At 42.0% G+C, this 23026-nt stretch overlaps 1 protein-coding gene and 1 pseudogene across 5 annotated transcripts; both read left to right on the forward strand.

Annotated features, from left to right (window-relative positions):
* Nucleotides 1–492: 492 nt before the first annotated feature.
* LOC310804593 (myosin heavy chain, fast skeletal muscle-like) lies at nt 493–12371 on the forward strand (annotated as a pseudogene). Its single transcript has 32 exons — nt 493–699; nt 1241–1384; nt 1676–1832; nt 2190–2217; nt 2392–2506; nt 2689–2781; nt 2864–2927; nt 3024–3122; nt 3255–3358; nt 3512–3650; nt 3834–3952; nt 4105–4254; nt 4339–4509; nt 4705–5011; nt 5158–5222; nt 5324–5411; nt 5869–5986; nt 6181–6304; nt 6423–6559; nt 6834–7089; nt 7175–7417; nt 7540–7716; nt 7873–8018; nt 8452–8542; nt 8818–9207; nt 9518–9644; nt 9804–9922; nt 10031–10227; nt 11097–11280; nt 11433–11598; nt 11783–11907; nt 12179–12371. The product of its transcript is annotated as a myosin heavy chain, fast skeletal muscle-like (transcript).
* A 3553-nt stretch (nt 12372–15924) lies between these two features.
* On the forward strand, nt 15925–22997 carry marveld2a (MARVEL domain containing 2a). 4 transcript variants are annotated; one of them, XM_083669396.1, is made up of 9 exons: nt 15925–15995; nt 16947–17012; nt 17640–18617; nt 18861–19090; nt 19254–19289; nt 19455–19612; nt 20311–20482; nt 20967–21017; nt 21364–22997. In XM_083669396.1, the coding sequence occupies exons 3-9, from the start codon at nt 17657–17659 to the stop codon at nt 21487–21489; spliced, it is 1734 nt and encodes a 577-aa protein (XP_083525522.1). In that variant the 5' UTR covers nt 15925–15995; nt 16947–17012; nt 17640–17656; the 3' UTR covers nt 21490–22997. The 4 variants fall into 4 exon arrangements, with proteins under 4 accessions (XP_083525522.1, XP_083525521.1, XP_083525520.1 ...); XM_083669395.1 differs by having other exon boundaries at nt 15934–15995; nt 16947–17058; XM_083669394.1 differs by having other exon boundaries at nt 15934–15995; nt 16947–17045.
* The last annotated feature ends 29 nt before the right edge of the window (nt 22998–23026 follow it).

Raw genomic sequence — 23026 nt, forward strand, 5'->3', positions numbered from 1 at the left:
TCATACAGATATAAGGAGCTTTAGACCACAGCATCGATGGACAGATAGATTCAACCTCTGTGGTAAGTCATTGTTACTTTATTCTCTTGTGCTCTGCTCTGTCAGCTCTTCAACATGCCACAAGTCAGGTTTCACTTGAAGTGGTATTACCTCCAAGGGATGTTTATATTATTTGAATGTCAAAGTTGAAATGAAGTTGATGCATTGGGACATGAGCATAATGATTGATTGATTTAAATGATGTTCAGAATGTGTTGTAACCCTTTAGACTTAGAACACGTGTAATCACAATACCCTGATGTCTTACAGAGTCCTCAAACTAACTGTTTCATCTTGGAGGGGAAGAGAAGGTGAGGTCCCTCAAAACTGTCTGTGAGAATATTCTGTGAGAAATACTGTTTATCAGACCAGTTGAATGATTAAGAATCACCACAGACGCAGGTACCATTTTTGTTTGTATTATTCATCTTTGTCATGCAGCGAGCAGCCATCATGAGTACTGACGCGGAGATGGCTGCTTATGGCAAGGCCGCCATTTACCTCCGTAAACCTGAGAAGGAGAGAATTGAGGCCCAAAGCAAGCCCTTCGATGCCAAGGCTGCCTGCTATGTGGCGGACGTTAAGGAGCTGTACCTCAAGGGCACCATTCTTAAAAAAGAAAATGGGACGGTCACTGTGAAAATCCTAACAACTGAAGAGGTAGGTCTAATAACATGGTATTGTAAACTGGTATTTGAAGTTATCCTGTGTTTATCCATGCCAATATTATTAAAAGAAAATACCTTTAGTCATACTAAGTCTCTAATTACTTATATAAAACATTGCATGAACACAGTTGCACAGTATAGTAAGTGCTTCATACAATTGCAATATGTCAATACAATGTTGTTACTAGAGTAATTACTGTGTTACTACACAGGTATAGGGGCAATGTGTGAAATCACGTTGAGATCATGTCTATATTATCACAGCTATTGATTTTAAAAAGGCATGGCATCAGTCATCAGTGATACAGTCAAGAATTGTAATTGAACAGGTCCATGGCATGTACAGTGGATAGCAAATCCGTTTTACTTTGTGTAGAGGTGTGCATTTTAAGAATTAAACTTAGTAATAGGTAACAATGTAATAACATAATAAATCCTAAAAACTTAATGAATCCCAAAACGACATTCAGCTTGAGCAGCTATTCATGTGCAGTTGAGTCTGAGTGTAATCAAGATTGCTGACTGTTTTGCAGACTAAAGAATTCAAAGAAGACGAGGTCTCCCAGATGAACCCCCCAAAGTTTGACAAGATTGAGGACATGGCCATGATGACCTACCTTAATGAAGCTTCTGTCCTGTATAACCTCAAAGAGCGTTATGCAGCATGGATGATCTACGTAAGAAACTGACACAATCACATCAGTCAATGCAAGTGTCCAACATTTTCATAAGTTAATGTAATAAACATACATATATTTGATACACTAAAGAAACATATAATATAATAAGAATCATAATGTATATACTGTATGTACATAATGTACATTTAAATATACTAAAGAAACTTGTACATACGGTAAACATAAAAAAAGTCTCCCAAAGAAACTCAAATCTCAACATTCTTAGGCCCACATTACAAACTGCAGCCAATCAGATTTTGATAACGCCCTACTCTCTTTCTTATTTAGACCTACTCTGGGCTTTTCTGTGCCACGGTGAACCCCTACAAGTTGCTCCCCGTGTACGACCAGGAGGTTGTGAACGCATACAGAGGGAAGAAGCGTATGGAGGCTCCACCCCACATCTTCTCTGTCTCTGACAATGCCTATCAGAACATGCTGACTGGTATGAGCACTCATAGATTAGTCTAGATGGACATTTGGATAGGATCTACTGTAGATACAAGCTTTCTCAAAGGGGTCTGTGCAGGTCCTGGAACCTTACACAGCCATGTAATAATCATTCTGTTTTCAAAGTGTGTTTGTGCTGAATGACATTTACACTTCAGAAAATATTTAGCGAGGTGTCTACTCTGTTATAGTGTGAGTTTTAGTGGTTTAATGGGAATATCTTATTTAACCTCTATGGAAAGTGTCATAACTGAAATTATGTACCAGCAATCTCTATGACTAGCCTGGTGGAACCAGCTGTCTGCTAGACCAGGCTACTGTATGACCATGAATTATGTTTTTCTGCTTGCAGATAGGGAAAACCAGTCTGTCTTGATTACGTAAGTTGCTAGATTAGGCCTACATCTCATAGACTGAGTAGAAATATTTGTTAGTTCTATAAATCCTATCCTTAAATTAATAAGTCAACAAAATGTCTCTTTCAATTATATTTTTGGTCTGTCTGTCACTATAACATGTCATTAAAACCCTTCTTTCTCTGTTTAATGAAACAGTGGAGAATCCGGAGCAGGAAAGACTGTGAACACCAAGCGTGTCATCCAGTACTTTGCCACCATTGCTGTGTCTGGTGGAGAGAAGAAGAAAGAAGCGGCACCCGGCAAAATGCAGGTAGGCCGCTGTAATATTTGTACCCTCTAAAAGGGCAAGTAAATGAACCAGAGATGCCACGTTACAGTCACAATGTAAAGATATTCTGACAGTATATTTTTACTTGTTTCATCACTGTTTAGAAGAAGGTGGTTGCATGACTTTGTGTTTCTGATCAACTTGTGTGTGTCTCTCCTCTTCAGGGGTCTCTCGAGGATCAGATTATCGCAGCCAACCCTCTACTGGAGGCTTATGGTAATGCCAAGACAGTGAGGAATGATAATTCGTCTCGCTTCGTAAGTATGAGGGTGGGACACTCTGTGGCTGTTAGATTTTCGGTACTTATGACCCATTTCTAACTCTCACGCTCTTCTTTAGGGTAAATTCATTAGGATTCACTTCCACACTAGCGGCAAACTGGCTAGTGCTGATATTGAGACCTGTAAGTTGGTAGAGAATGTTTCATCATGCTTTCCTAAATTCATACTTGTATTTTTAAGCAGACATTACAATGATTTCTCTCTTGTTCTCTTCTCAGATCTGCTGGAGAAGTCCAGAGTAACCTTCCAGCTGCCCGATGAGAGAGGCTACCACATCTTCTACCAGATGATGACCAACCACAAGCCAGAGCTGATTGGTACGATAAAGCAGAGTGTTCATTTTTTAACACCAGCATTCTTCTGGGAATGGGGTTGAAATTATTATAGTTGCACTATTACAATGGGTTGCGAATTCAGAACGATTTAAGTGAGTGTTCAAATCTCTGCAGAAATGGCACTTATCACCACCAACCCTTACGACTTCCCCATGATCAGTCAGGGTCAAATCACTGTGGCCAGCATCGACGACAAGGAAGAGTTGGACGCCACTGATGTGAGTCTTACAAAGGGTTAATAGAACTGTATAAATGGAACAAACTATTTTCGTATTTTCGTATTTTCTCCTTTTCTAATGCTAATTCATATGCCTATTCTACACCCGCTAAATTTGCCAGAAAATCGGTATCATTACATTCCTCTTCCTCAGGCTGCCATTGACATCCTGGGATTCACCAATGATGAGAAGATGAGCATCTACAAGCTGACAGGCGCTGTCATGCACCATGGCAACCTTCATTTCAGGCAGAAGCAGCGTGAGGAGCAGGCCGAGCCAGAGGGCACAGAGGGTGAGTCCCAGTGTAATCATTCAGGCCAGCCTACAAAAATGACTAGTCAAATATAATTAAAATCCTGCATGGTAAGACTTTATAGCCATTGACCGAAAATGTCAGCCAGGCAGTTCATCGGTACAATTAAGCTTTCTTGTGTGGCCCTGTGCCAAAGATTACTGGTTCTTTTTCTCTCTCCAGTGGCTGATAAAATCGCCTACCTCCTCGGTCTAAACTCAGCGGACATGCTGAAAGCTCTGTGCTACCCCAGGGTGAAGGTTGGCAATGAGTTTGTGACCAAGGGTCAGACAGTGCCACAGGTAAGGCCTTTAAATCAAAGATTTACCATTTGCGTGGCACCAATATTCGTTGGGGATATGGGTATTGCTTTTTTAGTATTACTAATTACTGATTGAGACACCAGTCTTGATCAATATCGTACATATTAACTGGATGCATTGATTTTCCACAGGTGAGTAATTCTGTGAGTGCTCTGGCCAAGTCCATTTATGAGAGAATGTTCTTGTGGATGGTCATCCGTATCAACCAGATGTTGGACACCAAGCAACCAAGAAACTTCTATATTGGTGTGCTTGACATCGCTGGGTTTGAAATCTTCGATGTGAGTATATGATCATGACAAAAATATTAGGTTTTTGAGGGATTACAGCAATGTAAAGGGTTAATCATGAAATTCTATCAACAGTACAACAGTATGGAACAGCTGTGCATCAACTTCACCAATGAGAAACTGCAACAGTTTTTCAACCACACCATGTTCGTCCTGGAGCAAGAGGAGTACAAGAAGGAGGGAATCGTCTGGGCATTCATTGACTTCGGCATGGACTTGGCTGCCTGCATTGAGCTTATTGAGAAGGTAAGCAGACTAATCTTCCACTTAGAAATGATGGGCTTCAACCATGCAGCTCTCATGAAGACAGGTGCATGCATGGTGCTGGTGACTACCTAAACAATTATCATGGGGGTATTAGCAAGTTGTTAAACAATGCATTGGATGAACAATGATAACCATATGAATATGATTTTTCTCTGACATTATGTCTTCGCTCAGCCGATGGGCATCTTCTCCATCCTTGAAGAGGAGTGCATGTTCCCCAAGTCTTCAGACACAACCTTCAAGAACAAGCTGTATGACCAGCATCTGGGCAAGAACAACGCTTTTCAGAAGCCCAAGCCTGCCAAAGGCAAGGCTGAGGCCCACTTCTCCCTGGTGCACTATGCCGGCACTGTGGACTACAACATCACAGGCTGGCTGGACAAGAACAAGGACCCCCTGAACGAGTCTGTGTTGGGGCTCTACCAGAAATCCTCAGTCAAACTGCTGGGAATAATCTATGCGTCTGCCCCTGCAACTGAAGGTGACACACATTGCATTAAATCAAACTTTTGCCAGTCAAATATATCATTACTCTTCAAATCAATGTTATGGTTTATTCATAATGTTAATCTACTCATGTAATATAGTTCAGATTTTCAGATTTCTTCTATTCATAATTCTCCACAGACGCAAACAAAAAGGGAGGAAAGAAGAAGGGAGGCTCCATGCAGACTGTATCCTCCCAGTTCAGGGTGAGCTTTTGAAATGTGCATTCAAAATGAATCATTATAAATCATCATTATACAATTTGTATGTGTATCACATTCTCTAAACACTCCAAACCCCCCTACAGGAGAACTTGGGAAAGTTGATGACCAACTTAAGAAGCACTCACCCTCACTTTGTGCGCTGCCTGATCCCCAACGAGTCTAAGACTCCAGGTACAAGAAAAATAGCAAACAAATTGCTAATCATAAACTATTAGATAAATATGTTAAGTATAATTTAAACTTAAAGTCACAATATGTAATTTGTGGGGTGAGGGTAAGTTGTTTTTGGATATATAGATTTATGAATTGACCCATTGATTCTTGAACAAAATGATTTATAGATGCCTCATGAGTTTAATACAACTGTCTTACCTCATCCTAACCCAAAATATAAGGTTGTTTTACTCCGATGTTTACAAACAATAGGAATGTAAACATATAAAATATGTTTAAAACTCCCCTGTTGATGTCACAGACTGTCAGTCCTTGCATCCAGAGTTCTATCTATGAATTTGAGAGTGGTAACATTTCTCCAACCCCATCTCTCAGCTTTATGTGGCAGGGCTGACGTTTTGTTGTTTTTCAAGCATGTTCATCTGAGCATTAAAGAGACATTGCATGTTTCCAGGTCTGATGGAGAACTTCCTGGTTATCCACCAGCTGAGGTGTAACGGTGTGCTGGAGGGTATCAGGATCTGCAGAAAGGGCTTCCCCAGCAGAATCCTCTATGCTGACTTCAAGCAGAGGTACCTTTTCAGGGTCCAATATTTATTTTAAGAAAAAGGAACTTAAAATATTTTATATACATTTCTCTATCGGTTAAAAGGTCCATTGTGCAGTTTGTATCTCATTTCATAAACCTGGTAGATCTGCAACACAGCAAGAAAATAAACAACAGCTTAGAAACTGACCTGTATGTTCACAATACCTCGTCATACAGGTACAAAGTACTGAATGCCAGTGTCATCCCAGAGGGTCAGTTCATTGACAACAAGAAGGCTTCTGAAAAGCTGCTTGGATCAATTGATGTGGATCATGAGGAGTACAAGTTTGGACACACCAAGGTCAGGGGTCAAATACAGGATACACCATAGTCAATCAGTCTTGGGACATTATCGCAATCATTTATGTTGCCATTTTATGCCTAATTTACCATGTCTACCTGTTCTAACCTGTGTTCAGGTGTTCTTCAAAGCTGGTCTGCTGGGTGCTCTTGAGGAGATGAGAGATGAAAAGCTGGCCTCTCTGGTCGCCATGATGCAGGCTCTCTGTCGTGGATTCCTAATGAGGAGGGAGTTTGTGGCGCTGAAAGAGAGAAAGTGAGGGAATAGAATAAATCCAGCAGGGTTATGGTGGTTTCTATTTCAACTCTGGTGGCTTCATGGGGGGCAAACAGAATGTTACATTTATAAATAAAAAAATAGCCTGTCATTGTTAGTTAGTGTTTGGGTTTATCATTAATTGATTTTTCAGTCTTTTTTTATTCATATTTCCTGTATAAACCTGATCTGGAATTTGTCCTGTAAATACTGTTTCTATTGATAAGCCATATTAAGCCTAACACTCACCATGCCCCTCTCTCCTATTGATCAGAGAGTCTGTCTACACCATCCAGTACAACATCCGCTCATTCATGAATGTGAAACACTGGCCATGGATGAAGGTGTACTACAAGATCAAGCCACTGCTAAAGAGTGCCGAGACTGAGAAGGAGCTGTCGAACATGAAGGAGGACTTTGAGAAATGCAAAGCCAACCTTGTCAAGGCTGAGACCCGCAAGAAGGAGCTGGAGGAGAAGATGGTGTCCCTGCTGCAGGAGAAAAATGACCTGCAGCTCCAAATTGCATCTGTGAGTGATTGCCTGTAATGTGTCTTTTTGTATGTTTATTTTGCAAGGACTGAGTCTACTAATTTTTCTTCCATTTCAAAACCAGGAAGGAGATAATCTCATAGATGCTGAGGAGAGGTGTGAGGGGCTGATCAAGAATAAAATCCAGCTGGAGGCCAAACTCAAAGAGACTACCGAGAGGCTGGAGGATGAGGAGGAAATCAATGCTGAGCTGACTGCAAAGAAGAGAAAGCTGGAGGATGAGTGCTCTGAGTTGAAGAAGGACATTGATGACCTGGAGCTCACCCTGGCCAAAGTCGAGAAGGAGAAACATGCCACTGAAAACAAAGTAGGAAATCTCAATATTGCCCTCAATATTGCCCAAATATACCGCTGCCAAACAATAATTTACCCCAACTGTACCTTAATTGAAAAGTGACAAAAGTTAAACTTTGTTATGGCTATGTTCAGGTTAAAAACCTGACTGAGGAGATGTCATCTCAAGATGAGACTGTTGCCAAGCTGACCAAGGAGAAAAAAGCCCTCCAAGAGGCCCACCAGCAGACACTGGATGACCTGCAGGCAGAGGAGGACAAAGTCAACACTCTGACCAAAGCCAAGACCAAGCTTGAGCAGCAAGTGGATGACGTGAGTTGAGCTTGACCCCATGTCGCTTAAAAATGTTGAGATTGCAATGAGGCCAGCCTGTATGTAAAGGCAAACTAAGTAAAACTAGCAAGAATATGATTGACATTTGTTGTTGATTTTTTTAGATAACACTGATTAATGTGTATTTTACCCTAGCTTGAGGGTTCTCTGGAGCAAGAGAAGAAGCTCCGCATGGACCTTGAGAGAGCCAAGAGAAAGCTGGAGGGAGATCTGAAACTGGCCCAGGAGTCCATAATGGACTTAGAGAATGATAAGCAGCAGTCAGATGAGAAGATGAAGAAGTAAGTGCACAAAATTACTTCAGCATTAACTTTGATAATTAAATCTTTAAGAAAGAAGTAACGCTATCACTTTACATTAAAATAATGTAGATAGAAATATTATAAAATATATTTGTTTGATGTTCATGGGTTTCAAAACCGTCTTACCTTGTAATAACAATGTAATTGTCTTTCTTGTTAGTGGTAACTACCGGTAATTACTGATAATTACCATGGTTATTACCATGCTATTATCCATGTATTCCGAGCCATAATGTAAAGTGCTACGGAAGTAATAAATGCATTGTTCTCCACATTTTTGTGGTGATCATAACTTTCATCACTATCCATTTGAAGAATTGATATTGTTTTTGTATTGCAGCTGAATAAGAATGATAGACAGTTTCATTACACCACAACAAACTCAGCATTCAAAGTTTTTGTGTTCCAATAGGAAAGACTTTGAGACTAGCCAGCTCATCAGCAAGATTGAGGATGAGCAGTCTCTGAGTGCTCAGCTGCAGAAGAAGATCAAAGAACTCCAGGTACAATACATGATCTATCTGCGTTTAAATAGCCGTATTTAATATCTACACTGTTGGTAAAGAATTGCAAACCAGAATTGCTTGAAAAATAGTGCTGGACCACTTTCCTGTTAATGTAGATGCCAAGTTGACTCTAGTTCAGCCAACTCATTGTTTTGTTAAGGCAATAATGTAGCACTGTTGGAAACAGTCAGATACCCAGGCTACTGTCCTGGCTCCTGAGAGGTCTATTGTAACTGTATTGTACACCACCCTGCCTCTGACCCCTGCTATAGGCCCGTATTGAGGAGCTGGAGGAGGAGACTGAGGCTGAGCGAGCTGCCAGGGCTAAGGTGGAGAAGCAGAGGGCTGATCTCTCCAGGGAACTTGAGGAGATCAGTGAGAGGCTGGAGGAGGCTAGAGGAGCCACTGCTGTTCAGATCGAGATGAACAAGAAGCGTGAGGCTGAGTTTCAGAAACTGAGACGCGACCTTGAGGAATCAACATTGCAGCATGAAGCCACAGCTGCAGCTCTGAGGAAGAAACAGGCTGACAGCGTTGCAGAGCTTGGCGAGCAGATTGACAACCTGCAGCGTGTCAAACAGAAGCTTGAGAAGGAGAAGAGCGAGTACAAGATGGAGATTGACGACCTCTCCAGCAACATGGAGGCTGTCGCCAAGGCAAAGGTGAACAGTTATGTTTGGGTAGCCGAGTTCACTTTACATATATGAATATCATAGAGCATCACAGGAAATTTTTAATGAATTACATGATGCATAGGCCTGATCAGTGATACTGTAATGTACTACAGCTCCACTGAGTGTGTTAATCCTAAAAACCAGTAAGGTGTTTGCCTTGCAAGCATATGGTAAAGAATTTGTCTTGTTGAAAAGGTGTAACAATACATAGTTCTGATGTAATGTTTGAATGTGTGTAACGTAGTGGAGCATTATAACAATGTGAAGTAATGATACAGTGTATCTGTTTTACAAACAGGGCAATCTGGAGAAGATGTGCCGTTCTCTTGAGGACCAGCTAAGTGAAACCAAGACTAAGAATGATGAGAACATTCGCCAGATCACTGACATCAGCTCACAGAGAGCCAGGCTGATGACTGAGAATGGTACCATCAAAATACATGTTTTTATTAATTATTTTACCTATGAATTAAACAATCTAGAAATACTGGAATACAAATGATGATACCTGGGAATTCCTTAGAACAAAGGCAATCCCTAAGAACAGAGGCAATATTTATATGTACTATTCTTATCCCCTGCAGGAGAGACTGGTCGTCAGCTTGAGGAGAAGGAAGCCCTGGTGTCTCAGCTGACCAGAGGCAAGCAGGCCTTTACCCAGCAGGTGGAGGAGCTGAAGAGGCATATTGAGGAGGAGGTCAAGGTGAGGAACTCTACATTCTATAACTCCTACTACATGAGTTAGTACCACTGCACCATTTTTACCGTGCATCCACAGCAACCTCTCTAAATCTGTTTCTCTCTCTATCAGGCTAAGAATGCCCTGGCCCATTGTGTCCAGTCTTCCCGCCATGACTGTGACCTTCTGAGGGAGCAGTTTGATGAGGAGCAGGAGGCCAAAGCAGAGCTGCAGCGTAGCATGTCTAAGGCGAACAGCGAGGTGGCTCAGTGGAGGACCAAGTATGAAACTGATGCCATCCAGCGTACTGAGGAGCTTGAGGAGGCCAAGTGAGTAGCAGACAACAGCAAAAACACAATTGATTCTGATATGATGTATTCTTCCTACAGTAGAGGTCTGTTTTTTAAAATAATATATTAGAAATACAGCTAAGATGACATAGTCTAAGAAGAGGCTTGTAGTATTTAGGGTAGATAATTTACAGGCATCACCAGTATGCTTCCATTTATTACCAGTTCTATAGGAGTTTTCCAAATTTTAAAGGAAATCATGAAATTGACACTCCTCAAACCTTCCCTACTATACACCATCCTCAATTGTAAAAAGTTAATGAGACACATATTCACTGTAGAATCTCAAAAATATTAATTCAGAGACCAAAGGTTTGCTATTTTTCCCATTCAACGGCAGTGGGAGGGGAAAATACCATGCATAATAGCTCTCTAGCTGGATTGGGAGATTGGATAGAGCTTGGATAGTATCTTACATATGACCTACTGTAGATGTTGGCTACATGAAATGAAAGCTCTTTTTATTTGCATATACGTACATGAATTGAACCTAGCACATATGTTCACTATTTTTATTGTAGCATTGTTGTATATGTTAGTAATGTGTGTGTGCCTGTGGTAAGCTGCTTTTCATAGCTAGGCCTCACTTGAAAAATAAAAAAATAACGACCTGAGCATTATTGTATAAAATTAATCATCAAGCACCTGTGAGTTTATACTCTACTAGAGTCTAGAACATCCACAAAAGGGTTGAACATGGAACCCAAAAGAGTTCTCCAAAGGGTTCCCCTACAGGGACAGATAATTTTTGTTGATACTAAATAGAAGTTTAAATAGAGTGTAGGTGTGTTTATTTCTGATCAACAGTCACATGCAAAATGCTTTGAAACCCCTTTCCCATCCCATAGGAAGAAACTGGCCCAACGTCTACAGGAGGCTGAGGAGCAGATTGAGGCAGTAAATGCAAAGTGTGCATCTCTGGAGAAGACCAAGCAGAGGCTGCAAGGAGAGGTGGACGACCTCATGATTGACCTTGAGAGGGCCAACGCCATGGCCGCCAACCTCGACAAGAAGCAGAGGAACTTCGACAAGGTAAAAAAGATTACACCACACAGTGTACTGACCTCTTGAAATAATTATATATTATAATTATATATATATTTTAATTCTGCAATTAAATATATTATGTCTGATAACTCTGATAAGAAGTAAATCAGAAATAAAGTGCTGATTGATTCTCATAGGTTCTTTCTGAGTGGAAGCAGAAGTATGAGGAGGGACAGGCTGAGCTTGAAGAAGCTCAGAAGGAGGTACGCTCCCTCAGCACAGAGCTCTTCAAAATGAAGAACTCTTATGAGGAGGCCCTGGAACAACTGGAGACCATGAAGAGAGAGAACAAGAACCTGCAACGTGAGAAAAGATACATGTATTTCATTTATCTACGTTGATATGTGACACGTTGATAGAGTAGAGCTAGAGGATGACTGGGATGATGATGATAAGGAGGATGATGATGATGATGATGTTAATGTTGATGATTTCTCATTGTTATGTGTATGTGTGTCCATGTGTGTGATCATGTGTGTGTGTACAGAGGAAATCTCTGACCTGACTGAGCAGATTGGAGAGACTGGCAAGAGCATCCATGAGATGGAGAAGGCCAAGAAGGCTGTAGAGACAGAAAAGACTGAGATCCAAACTGCACTGGAAGAGGCTGAGGTGATCAGATTTACACATCTGCCAATGTCATTAGGTGGAGCAGTTCTCAGAATGTGAAACGTTTGCAGGCATTGCTTTTAGATAGTGATTTGTGAACATGTTTTATGTTCACTTAGAAAAACATCTTGGCTACTTTCATCTGTCACATGGTCGTATGATGCTGTAATGATCTCCTAAACCTATGGTCAAGCATTTTCTGATATACTGTATGTCTAGAAGGAAACACTGTTCACACAAACTTCAAATGACTGGTTGGCTATTATCTGTCCAGGGAACACTGGAGCACGAAGAGTCCAAGATTCTGCGTCTGCAGCTGGAGCTGAACCAGATCAAGGGTGAGGTTGACAGAAAGTTGTCTGAGAAGGATGAGGAAATAGATCAGACCAAGAAGAACAGCCAGAGGGTGATGGACTCCATGCAGAGCACTCTAGACTCTGAGGTCCGCAGCAGGAATGACACCCTGAGGGTGAAAAAGAAGATGGAGGGAGACCTGAACGAGATGGAGATCCAGCTGAGCCACGCCAACAGGCAGGCCGCTGAGTCCCAGAAACAGCTGAGGAACCTGCAGGGTCAGCTCAAGGTATAGGGGGGCTGTAACATCTGCATGAATGTTTCCATGTCAATGGCAATAGATTTGTTTTTGTCAGTAGAAGAGATAACACAGATTAAACAAAACATGCTTTCGTCCTGCATCCATGTTCCCGTCCCAATGTATTATTTCACTATGAATCACAGGATGCCCAATTGCACCTTGATGACGCTGTGCGTGGAGTAGAAGACATGAAGGAACAGGTTATCATGGTGGACCGCAGGAACACTCTGATGGTGGCTGAGATTGAGGAGCTGAGGGTTGCTCTGGAGCAGACAGAGAGAGGCCGCAAAGTGGCTGAGCAGGAGCTGATGGAAGCCAGTGAACGCGTGGGACTACTGCATTCCCAGGTATGACTCATTCCTTGGCAGTTGACAAAGCATATTCATAGCTATTGTATGTTATGTCCAGCAGCGCTCAGAATAGAATAGTACAAAGCAGAAGATTACCATTATCTCTTGGAAAATAGGTGTTTTGCTGACCTTACTACCAGTCACTGATGATCAGTAAGTAACTTGTGTGTTCTCTTGAAATAGAGGTTAAGGTAATCACTGACTGTTCACTGTTTTTACTCTTCCAGAACACAAGCCTTCTGAACACTAAGAAGAAGATGGAGGCTGACCTGGTTCAAGTGCAAGGAGAGGTGGACGACATTGTTCAAGAGGCCAGAAATGCAGAGGAGAAGGCCAAGAAAGCCATCACTGATGTGAGTTCTCATGTTACGTAGTTGGGTCTCATCTGTGTGGGTTACCCACTTGGAGGCAAGCCCAAATACATTTTTGAATCTCTCTCGATAGGACAGTAACTTGTAAGATGGAAAAAGCCTATATCGGCCACACTGCCTCCGCATCAATGTCGCCTTACACATTTTGGGATGAGCATATTTGAATGCAAATTTGCAGGTTGGCTTTTTTATTACACTCTGCTCTGCACTTGGCTTTGTTGTATGGCACTAGCCTCACCACAACACACTTGTATACTAACATTCTAGGCAGCCATGATGGCTGAGGAGCTGAAGAAGGAGCAGGACACCAGTGCACATCTAGAAAGGATGAAGAAGAACTTGGAGGTCACAGTCAAGGACCTGCAGCACCGTCTGGACGAGGCCGAGAATCTGGCCATGAAGGGCGGCAAGAAGCAGCTCCAGAAACTGGAGACTAGGGTGAGCTAACAGTTATTATGGTATTCAGATGTATGAATAAAGATTAACATTATGGGATTTTAACCCCTAACCCTAACCTGTCTCTTAAGGTACGTGAGCTTGAGACTGAGGTGGAGGCTGAGCAGAAAAGAGGTGGTGACGCTGTCAAAACTGTCCGCAAGTTTGAACGCAGAGTCAAAGAGCTCACATACCAGGTAAGAAAAACACTTTCACACATACAGGTACAGTATGTGTGTGCAAGTATGGGTGGGTACTAATAAATTGATTTTCTCCCACAGACTGAGGAGGATAAGAAGAATATGGCAAGACTGCAGGACTTGGTGGACAAACTGCAGCTTAAAGTGAAGGCCTACAAGAGACAGTCTGAGGAAGCGGTACGTCAAAGACTTTCAGTCAAATAATTAGGTTGTTAGTTTTTGTTTTGTTGGTCGCTTTATGTGATGTAATGTACGAACATGTGGAAATGAATTTCCTCCATGGAGGAGAATCAAACCAAATCTAATCTAGACTGTGGAATCCCTTGGCTAGACACCTGGGGGCGGTTTCCAGACACTGATTAAACCTAGTCCTGGACATAATCACACTTTCAATGGAGATTCACTGTTGAAAATGCTACTTAGTCTAAGACTAGGCTTAGAGTAGGTCCGGGAAACCTGCCCCTGGTATGTTAGTCTCCCATTACAGTTAGAGTCTCCCATTAACATAGAGCTAATACTTAAATCTTGGAAGACTCATATTATACTGCATCCTCAGTTCTCACAGTTCCTCATGTTCTTTCTCCCCTCTCCTATAGGAGGAGGAAGCCAACAGTCATATGTCTAAGTTGCGTAAGGTTCAACATGAGCTGGAGGAGGCTGAGGAACGGGCTGATATTGCTGATTCCCAGGTCAACAAGCTCAGGGCCAAGACCCGTGAGTCTGGAAAGGTACACGCGAGTTGAAAATTGGTCACCAGGACATGAACACAACTTATATTGAAGAATAAATGATTGATGCAAACTAAATTGATATTAACAGTTGCTCAATGCTGGTAACCATACTGTCTCTTACAGATGTATTTTCCTTGAGTTCATATTATGTTTGATGTGAGAAAGGATGTTCATTATTATTTACCTTTTCTTTCTTCTTTCAGGCCAAAGAGGAATAAACCAACTCAGGACCAATGCAAAGGTTTTCTTGTGAATCATAAAATATGACTTTCATGGTGAAATTCTAAGCACTGATTAAACAGTTTACGTATATACCCTTGGTGAATTTGTTGATTTATTACACAGAAAACACAGCTTTGTATATTAGATAAACAATTACATACATAACAGGCAGATTTTGTTCTGTATGTACACATGTATACACACATAAAGGCACTCATTCAGCTCATCACCTGAAGAGGAAGTTCCATCCTCTATTTTCATATAATTTTTATTGTAAATGGGCCTAAGCATGAAATGATCGGGTCTCAGGCAAATGGCACTAGGCCTACAGCTGATTTACCCGTCCGGACCCGAAAACAGCTCTGATCATGAGGGCATTGCATATATTTGTCAGTATATCTATCCCAACCCATCCAAACCTGCGCTACAATCTAGCAGACGCCTATGTCAAAAGTGACCACCACCACACAAAGTGATAGTCAGAGAGAGCTACGTAATGCGAGATGGAGATGGAGTAAAATGAACACCTCTCATGTTGGCTGATTCCGACAACGTACCCAGAGAAAAGGTTGCAGCCGCACCTCCCCTTCATAAATGCCTGGGGTCAAGTATTCAACAAAAGATCTAAAAGGTTTCTACATCAAATGAAGAGGGTAGGCTATATTTCAGTGACCTATATGTGGATGGAAATTGATATACAATCCATATTTCAGAGCATAGGCTATGGTAAGATTTCAAATTATAAAATATTCAGATGCCAACATAACACTTTAGATTTAATTTAATCTCACTGGCAATCACATGCAATGGCAGTTGTCATCTATTCAATTAAATACCTTCGTAAATATTACTGATTTTCTTATGTTTTCTACAGTTTTGTTGTCAGACAGCAATACAAGGTGAATAGGCTGCAGGGTTCTTCTCTCAGGGCTGTGCCTTCAACGATGCCCAATTTCATGAATTAGTCATTGGTATCACTTCCCTATCGGATATATAATTTCCGTCCGCTATCCCTGTACTATGCCTTCTGGGCTACAACAGGTAGGCCTGAGTTCTACTATTTCGAATGACGTAAATACCAAGGATGGGCGCGTCACGTGGTTCGAGTCGGTAGGAAAGGAAACCTGTAGGAGTGCAGAGCGAGGAGGAAGACTATTAGGGAAAACAAGTGGGCTAAATCTATAAAGGTAAGAGAAAACAAATTCATTAAAGCGCTCGAACATCCAGACATTTGGTTTCCAAACCTTTTGATGTAAATGAACACAAAGACGTGGTTTTAAGGCTATATCAGAATTTGGTACTGTTGGTCTAGTGCCGGAGGGTAAAGTTTTATTTATTCGCGACAAGGACATCATTCGACCGCTCAGACTATGCCATAACGCCTGGAATCCGTTCGCAAACTTCGTTCGAGAAAGCTGATAAAGTAGCATATTATCTATTTAAAATGTGACAAACAAAGTCAAACGAAATGCAACGTCGTGGATTCTAAATGGTAGACGACCTGCACGTCTCTGCTACTGAGTAATAACGCGCCCTTTGATACTTGGCGCTCCATGCCAGATAGTGCTACCAATGTGTCAACGTTTCTTTGTCACAAGTGAGGTCAAGGAATCGTGCATATAGGTTAATCGTCTCTTGCAGTAAGTTCTATAGTATATCACTTGAAATGTTCCTTTGATTTATTATAGTGTAATTTGATAATTATATTAGGAAGTTACTCTTCCAATTAATTGCACAACTGAAAATATATTTTAATAAGTAAAATGCATAGTTTAATATTATCAGTATTTATGGCATAATGATACTGCTGGCTGCCCTGTAGCCTCAGGCTGCTCTTTTCATCAGTCAACATCAGTCTTTACTTGATTTTGTTTTAGCCACACCTTCTAAATGGCTGCCCATAGATTCTTATATCCTTGTAAAACGTTGATAATGACTAAGCTTATTATAACCTCTGCTTAGAGGTTTAACTATCATTTAGCACAGCACATGGGTTTTAGTTAGTGCCTTTGTTTTACTATGTGACACACCCAGATTGCTTCATTCAATAAATGATTTTTGAGACTTGCATTTCGATTATATTACAGTACATTCCAATTGAATTAATTGATAACTCCAACATTTGTTTGTCTTTTCAGACGATTCCTTGGTGTATGTTGCTATTTATGTCCAAACAAGGTTTGCACTCTGACCTGCAAGCCAATGTAAGTCGTGCTGAGTGACTGCGTGTGAAAGAGGTATTCAAACACAGTATGTTCACATTTTTAATCATCTAATAACCCTAAAGATCATCTTCAGCCAAATTAATGGGCTTCAAGATTTGCTGGTTGATAATCAAGAACAATTGTTTGTGCTGCAACTACACTGTACTTCCGATGTGTACAATATGTCAACAACACGATAATCTGATGTAGCCTATTTCTCCAGTTTGTTATTTGGTTGTGGCACAAACGTGTTCTTGACTCAAGTTGCATGGTGGGTGTTTAGATAACATCTTCTTTCATTGGGTCTCTGGGTGCAGTAACTGCAGTTCTTATGGTGTTGGGGTTAGCATCTATAGTTTAAGTTGGTGTCCATAGTTTATGATCATATTATACACTGTGCATGTTGGTGAAACTGATTCTATCACTGTTGCATCTGTTTCAAGATCTGGGATTCCTTCTTGTCTCGACATTTTTCTTGCTTTTGTTATTATTACACCTTATTACTTCATCAAGTCAATCATCTAGACAGTCTTTAAATTCTTAGGATAAGGATCAAACATTATCATGGTTAAAAATACTGATAACATCTTGTTGATGGTGTTTGTGTGTGTTTGTCTGCCTGCACAGGGCTCGTCACCTTCCCCATGTCCTCTGGAGGAGGCTTGCACGGCCGCACTGAGCGTGTCCGCCATGAGCCCCACTACGACCAGGTCCCCCCAGGCACTCTACGGAGAGATGACCCCTATGACCTTCAAACCCTGAGGTACCAACACGGTGCCGAGCTAGCACTGAGCTCCGACCCCTTACCACCACCTCCCCTGCCTGATAACCCCCCTGTGGGGCCTGAGTTTGACCCAAGTGGTAGTGAGTATAACCCTGACCCTGCTATCGACATCAAACCGGTCCACCGCTTCATCCCAGACTCTTGGAAGAGCTTCTTCAGAGGGAACAGCGGCCGCAGCAGCAGCAAGCCCTGGCCCATGTCTGACTCCGCCTCCTCCAACAACAACAACAGCACCAGCACCAGCGGGGTGCGCTGCTCACCCCCCCACTCCCCCTCTCTGCCCGGCTCCCACCGGGATCCCTATGGAGGGTCGGGGGGCAGCTGCAACTCCCGAAAGGAGCTACTTGAGGTGGGAGAGCCTCTGGAGTCGATTTCAGAACGCACCCACCACACAGCACTGACTTACAGCGAGCGAGTGGAGGAGTACCACCAGCGCTACGGCTACATGAAGTCCTGGGCGGGCCTGCTGAGGATCCTGGGATGCGTGGAGCTGCTACTGGGGGCGGCAGTGTTCGCCTGTGTTTGCGCTTATGTGCACAAGGACAACGAGTGGTTCAACATGTTCGGTTACTCCTCTCCTGGTGGAGCGTATGGGGGTTACGGAGGGGGAATGTACGGAGCAGGCACTGGTGGGGCCTACTACTCGGGTCCTAAGACCCCATTTGTGTTGGTGGTGGCAGGGTTAGCCTGGATAGTGACTGTGATAATGTTAGTGCTGGGGATGACTATGTACTACCGCACCATCCTGCTGGACTCATCTTGGTGGCCTCTTACAGAGTTTATCATAAACCTGGCTCTGGCAGTGCTCTTCATGGCTGCAGGTGAGTGAACCTCTCCTATCAAATAACATTGCAAAGGGAATAGACAGGAACTAGTGATGCATGATACACTGTACACAGGTAAAAGTGCCAAATAGTGCATGATTAGACTTGCTATGAGCATTCATCATAGCTTATGGCTCCTTTTTAAGAGACTTTATAAATAAGTACATAATACCTTGAGTATGTATTGATGGTACATTCCAAAACGACGTTCATAGAAAGCGTTACCCTTCTGGTCATTAGGGATTGTCTACGTCAGAGACACCACTCGCGGTGGTCTGTGCTCCTACCCGGTGTTCAACAACGGTCTCAACGGGGCTTTCTGCCGCACTGAGGCTGGACAGACGGCAGCCATCATCTTCCTGTTTGTCACCACATTGATCTATCTGATCGGGGCCATGGTGTGCCTGAAGCTGTGGAGGCACGAGGCGGCACGCAGGTACCGGGAGCAGTACGGCCAGGAGGTGAGAACTGTGTGTCTGTGTGGAGCAATAGTATTCCTTGTACCTATACGTTTAATATTGTGTTCCTATTATGTTATATGAGTAAGGTGCATAAACAACTTAACTTTACAATTTAACTTTAAATAACAACCAAAAACAACTTCTGTTTTTTGTAATTTGATGTAATTTGCAGATGCATACAACAGAGATACCTGCTGCACGACATTTGGTAAGCAATTTATCTTAGAGCTACTGTTTCTACTTGTATCTTAATGCCAGGAAACCACAAGATAGTCGTATTATCAATGAGCCAGAATATCACTTGTCTAATTGGTCATGTTTATTGAAACTTGAATGTGATGGGTCATTATGTGATTGTTCTTCTCTGTCCCAGATGGTTCCAGGTCCAGGTCCCAGAGTTCCGGAGCATGTCCAGGATTCTACAGTGGTCCCGATCCAGGCTGCCCCCAAGGCAGGGCCGCCTAAGGTTCTGCAGGGAGCTATTCCATCAGGACACATCCCCAAACCAGTCATCATGCCTGACTACATCGCGTGAGTGTCACTCGCATCATGCCTGTGGGACGAAATATAGAGAGATAGAAAGTATGGAGATACAGTACATGGATTTATTCATAGAATTTAACCACCACATTAAATTCAATATTTGTAAATGCTCTTTAAACTTAAATAAACACATTTCACCATTTGAATATCAACGGTTGGTATCCTAAGTAAAATATTGCCTATGTTTGGTGTACCTCCTCTAAACAAAACCCTGCAAATACAATGCAAATACAAACTCGCCCTACCCAGTCCAGACTAGCAAGACTGGTTGTCAATTCTATTTCTCTGAGCGTTTTGTGTTTTATAAGTATAGTATAAGAAAAAAACATGGTACCTGCTTTATTACTGTACACATTTATGTAAATTCCCATGTTTGATTCTTGCCCCTCCCCATGTAAATAGCCTTTGATTTTGCCCCTCCTATTGTTATTACCCGCCCCCCCCTTATCATAACATTATCATGTAGTTACTCTATAACTATGTTGGTAACCAGACTATAGTTACCAAGAATTACTTAGCAACTGCAGATAATTACATTGTTGCTCATCCAGTTATACATACATTCCTTGCTCCTACATGTTATCACACAACCTAGCAAGGAATATTCCATTCAAGTCCAGTCAGTACCATGTGGAGCAACTTAATTCAAAGTAAGTGTGACCCTTTTTTTTTTTCACCTCTTGCAGTAAGTACCCCACCGTCCGTACAGATGATGAACGTGACCAGTACCGGGCCGTGTTTAATGACCAGTACGCTGAGTACAAGGAGATCCACGTTGAGGTGCAGGCTACTGTCAAGAAGTTTGATGAGATGGACGCCATGATGCGCAGCCTACCCCAGCACCCCAACAGCCAGATGGTGATTGGCTGCATCCCTCTGTCACTCATCCACCCTTTCTTCCTCGTCGTCATCATTGTTGTTCTGTTACCTCTACCTCATTGGGTGCATCTCAGTTGTCTAAAGTGGCTTCCTTTCCTCGTCTCCTTCATCAGTGCTGGATAGGTGAAAGGAAATCCTGTTACGTACTTCTGCCATGTTGCTTTCAGCTAGGCTGTGGTTTGGGATCAGTGTTGATGAAGCCAAGGAGACGAGGCGAGGTGGCCACTTTATAATATTGAGATGCAACCGTTCACATCTTGTTGTCGGGCTGTGCCTCATTTCCCCTCAAACTGTATTTCCTCTTCCTTCTGTACTTCCCCTCCACCCTGAACTTCCTCTAAACATCATTCATCTTTGAATTCCTCAGGAGACTGTACATGAGATTCCTGTGTTTGCCATAGCATAGATCTTGAAATCCTGAGACTGGTTTTAAACCTCCATGTAATACCTCCATGTTTTTCAGGAGTATGACCGCATAAACAAAATCCTCGAGGAGTACCAGAGGAAGAAAAATGTGAGTAAAATCCCCCCTTAATTCCCTTTTATAACTCAAGTAGTTTAGCCAGACAGGACTGTGGGAACAATGACTCAAGCCTGAGTAGGCAGGGAGAGGGAGAGAGGGGGCTGCAGCAGCAGAGTATCAAGTTCCTCAGCAAACATTTCACAGGAACAGGCTCATTGTGTCTCCTCACAAATCTACAGTTAGAGGAAATTCCTCTATAGAAAAGGGAAACTGGCACAAAAAAACGATCTTGTTATTTTTTTTATTTTTTTTTAAACAATGACATTACATCAATGACAGCCAATGCTAACTCACAAATTAATATTCATATCAATCAAATCTTTTCTTCTTCCCCCAGGACCCCACATTTCTGGAGAAGAAGGAGCGCTGTGAGTACCTGAAAAGCAAACTGTCCCACATCAAACAGAAGATACATGAGTATGACAAGGTCATGGAGTGGAACGATGGCTACGGCTTAAACTAGCATGGCCTCTCTACCTGGGGAATCCACTGGGAACCAGTAGGAAACCGGTCGAAACTTCTTGGGACCAGTTGAAACTGCTTGGGACCAGAGCAAAATAATGGGAACCACATTAAACTAAATGGGAATAAAACCTATTCCGACCAGTGGGAACAGTGGCTTTACATGGTGCCCTTTTTTCATGGTGCACTTTCTGTTGTCCGCCAGACTGCTTCACAAAAGTGAAGCACACGCACGCACTCTGACATCTAAGCACCTAAACTCACTGAACTCAAAAAGAAAGTGTGTGTGTGTGTGTGTGTGTGTGTGTGTGTGTGTGTGTGTGTGTGTGTGTGTGTGTGTGTGTGTGTGTGTGTGTGTGTGTGTGTGTGTGTGTGTGTGTGTGTGTGTGTGTGTGTGTGTGTGTGTGTGGCACACGTGTTTGGATGGAGACCTGACCAAAGGGACATCTGGAGCAATACTTTCATAATGAAAATGACCTGAATATGCAAATACATGGTACTGTAGCAGAGGCCTTCATTTCACTGGGAACTTACTGGATGTTTCATACAATGCCGCTGAAGTGTTTTACAAAGGGAGAAAAAGTGTTTACTACATTCCTAATGAAAGACAAGTTATGTGAATGACTTTGCATGCTTTTAATTCCTTTTTTTATATATCCTCAATTCCTTGGCCCTTAGCTCACTGAAATATCTGAACACTGGAATGATGATGACTGGCATATTGCACTCTGTTTTTTGTTTTTTTTTACTCACCCACTGTATAAACTATATGTCCTATTTGACATTGATACTATGACTCATTGTGAATGGTTTCTTCTAACTGAACTCATGAACTAGCCTGGTTCCAGATCTGTATGTGATTCAGTTAACTCCTTTGACTATATGATGGAAATGACATCTGTAAACACAAGAGTTGGCTAAAGCACACGATCTGACACCAGGCTACTTTTAAACGGTTGTATCTCAAATATGTTTTGTATTGCACTGTGTTGAGTGTTGATGCCCTGCAGGATTTGTGGATTTCCAAATCACCTGAATGCATTTAATCTTGCATCTGTGCACATTGTTCTGCACATCATGTTTTGAGAATCAGGCAATATGTGCAGGTGTCCCTCCTGAGTCATGTTTGTTTGAAACTTTTACTGAATGCTTTTACTTTAGGCTGTGACCACCCCAGGTTCTGTGTAGTTTTTAGTACCTTGTTTGTTCGAACATTTCATTGAACAAAACTGTACCTAGTACCTCTACTGTAGAGTAGGTTGTTGTGGTGAAATATACTCATTATGTGCCTTGCTGTGTAAATGGAAATGTATGTAATATTTATGTTTTTCACTGTATTCATTTCTAATGTGACTGTTTAACTTCACCACATATTTGTTCTAAGGCATGATGTTGTCGCCCTCCTTTACCAAATGTTATTGTAAATATATTTGAGAACATATTTTCAGGTCCTTTAAAAAGTCATGTATTGGTGCTTGCTGTCTTCCAGAATACATCTTTGCTATTGCACTGAGTTGTTTATTTTTTACCATTGTGTA

The sequence above is a fragment of the Argentina silus genome (genome assembly GCF_951799395.1).
Source record: "Argentina silus genome assembly, chromosome: 5".
NCBI classification, from domain to species: Eukaryota; Metazoa; Chordata; class Actinopteri; order Argentiniformes; family Argentinidae; genus Argentina; species Argentina silus.